This window comes from Rattus norvegicus, chromosome 18 (assembly GCF_021556685.1).
Source record: "Rattus norvegicus strain SHRSP/BbbUtx chromosome 18, alternate assembly SHRSP_T2T, whole genome shotgun sequence".
Lineage (NCBI taxonomy): Eukaryota > Metazoa > Chordata > Mammalia > Rodentia > Muridae > Rattus > Rattus norvegicus.
The window spans coordinates 62,442,189-62,444,925 of NC_141551.1; the positions used below are offsets into that span (position 1 = coordinate 62,442,189).

At 49.0% G+C, this 2,737-nt stretch overlaps 1 protein-coding gene across 1 annotated transcript; it reads right to left on the reverse strand.

Moving 5' to 3' along the window:
• Positions 1 to 242: 242 nt before the first annotated feature.
• Positions 243 to 2,129, reverse strand: Mc4r (melanocortin 4 receptor). The gene is given in 1 exon segment (NM_013099.3): positions 243 to 2,129. A coding segment is annotated over 1 exon segment (999 nt). The 5' UTR covers positions 1,723 to 2,129; the 3' UTR covers positions 243 to 723.
• Between the last annotated feature and the right edge of the window lie 608 nt (positions 2,130 to 2,737).

Here is a 2,737-nt window from a genome sequence, read left to right on the forward strand (position 1 = left end):
CAGCATGGCATGGGCAGTTTACATTAATAGTGGGCATTTCCTCTACCCCAGCTGAGTTGCCTCTGTGAGCTCCGAGTCTCGGGCAGTGAATCTTTCCATCTTGGAGAGGAAAGGCATGTGTCTGAAATCTCACCTTCTCCTCAGTAGCTGCTTCTCTCCCCCCCCCCTTTCCCTTTTATTTAAAAAGAAGCATCGGTATATTTGAACAGAAAGGATAATAGGTAAGCGTTTATTCAGTTACTTGAAATTTCACGAGTAGAGCTGACTCATTAAATGATCGAGCATCCAGTGTTTAAATATTTCCCCATAAACAGTGGAATCAGGCTTCTGCTGTGCTGTGGGGGTGATGCAATGGAAACAGCTTTTCAGAAGGCTCTGATTTCTGCTACCACAGAAAGAACAAGGGTTGACTCTTGATAAATAACATGGAAAGAAACACTGTCAAAGTTTTAATAAGGGTGTCTTTTTCTTTTATGGAACTCCATAGCGCCCACGCTGTAGAACATAAATAAGCAGTTTACACACAAAAAAAGTAAGGTCAATAAACATAACACGTTGAGACTTTTTCCCCACGTCAAAAGTCATAAACTTACATTTTATACAGTAGATATTTTCCAACCAAAGCACTATACAGTAGAGGCAGCTGTTGGGAAGTACACTGCTCAGGTTGTGCCTGAGTGACAAATTCTGCAGGTCTCTACCTAGTATGCACTCTGTCCCCACTTAATACCTGCCAGGTAACTCACAGATGCCTCCCAGGGGGTAGAAACAGATGATCTCTTTGAAGGTTTTCCTCAGTTCTTGACTCCGCAGGGCATAAATGAGAGGGTCGATGACAGCGTTACACATGATCAGTATGAGATACAAGTTAAAATGAGACATGAAGCACACGCAGTATGGATTCTGAGGACAAGAGATGTAGAACAGTAAATGGAGGAAAAACGGGGCCCAGCAGACAACAAACACTCCAATCAGAATGGTCAAGGTAATTGCGCCCTTCATGTTGGCACCCTGACGGATGGTACCCGTGCCCGGGAGGACAGCGATCCTCTTAATGTGAAGCCTCGCCATCAGGAACATGTGGACATAGAGAGAGGCCATGAGAACCAGCATGGTGAAGAACATGGTAATGAGGCAGATGATGACAGCGCTGCTGTCCGAGTAAATGATAAAAAGAACGCCCGATACTGTGCAAGCTGCCCAGATACAACTGATGATGATCCCGACCCGCCTAACCGTCATAATGTTATGGTACTGGAGCGCGTAAAAGATAGTGAAATACCTGTCCACTGCAATGGAAAGCAGGCTGCAAATGGATGCGAGCAAGGAGCTACAGATCACAGAGTCAATGACATTATCAATATTCACGGTGAAGCTCTGGGCGTCCGTGTCCGTACTGTTTAGCAGGGTGATGACGATGGTTTCTGACCCGTTCGAAACGCTCACCAGCATGTCCGCCACAGCCAGACTACAGATGAAAAAGTACATGGGTGAGTGCAGGTTCTTGTTCTTGGCTATCGCCACGATCACTAGAATGTTCTCCAACAGGCTTATGACACCCAGAGTCACAAACACCTCGGGGGAGACAAAAAGTTGCTCATAGCATCCTCCGTCTGAGTGCCCCTTCCCCAGAGACTCGCTGGCATTGCCGTGCAGCCCGTGGCTGCTGCGGTTCCAGAGGTGGAGGGAAGTATACATGCCATGGTGGTGGGTGGAGTTCATCTTCCTGCAGCAGCTGGATTCGAATCCTCCTTGAAGTGGTCCAACCTCCTAGGTCAGGGAAGCCCCGAGTGGTTTTTCTCCCAGCCTGTCTGCCTGTAGAAGTTGGGAGGCTGCAGTTGGCGCCTGCGGTGAACAGGGTCAGAAGCAGCGGAGCTTGCAAAGGAGTTGTTGGTCTCTTCTGGGTTCAGCTTTGCTCATCATTTCTTTAGAAGCTGGCGCTACTGAAAGCTCACTCTCGGCTGACCAGTCTGCAGTTCGTTTTTGTGGCTTTCCCTTTAGCCGTAGTATTCACTCGGGGTCTTTTCAGAGTCCTTTTCCTGAGAGTCGCTGGAGAGCTGGCAGCCGCGTCTGCATCTGCGCGCCCACACTCACAGCGCAGCCTCTCAGAAGTTGAGCTTCCCGAGCATCCCCGTGAGCCAGCGCAGCCTGGTGCGGGCTGCTGATTTCTTAGGTTCTACGGAGGTGGGGGAACTGTTCTGAATGGCTCCTCCTCTGCTTCCTTCTGACCAATCCAGGCTCAGTGGTTCTGAGACATCGATCTTGCCCAGATTGATTACAGGGCAGCACCCAGCTCAATGGCCAGGGCTGCTGGGGTGGGAAGGAAGCAGCCTGTAAGACACTGGATTTTCCTTTCCAAGTTTTAAGAGAAATGACTTGATTGTTCGAGCACATCCTGTGATACTCCTTAAATCCTCGAGGATCAGCCAGGCTCACTCCTTGAGACGGGGCTGCAAGTATGCGCGCGCGGATAAAAAAATGAAAAGCACTCTGTCCTGGCTCCTGACGCAGACGCTGTCCCTCTGCCCAGGATCCCCACTGAATGAGCGAAGGTTCAGTTTGAAAGACTAGAAATGCAGGCAGGGTTTAATTAGACAGATGGGTATGCTGTGGGGAACTACGGCACAGCCAGAGATGAAGACTGGGTTCACTTCTGGCGTGCTGGTAGCTGTTTGTCCATTTGCAGTTTCTGCTATAACAGCTGGAAAAGTTTGTATTCACAGTATTTAAAAAGTTC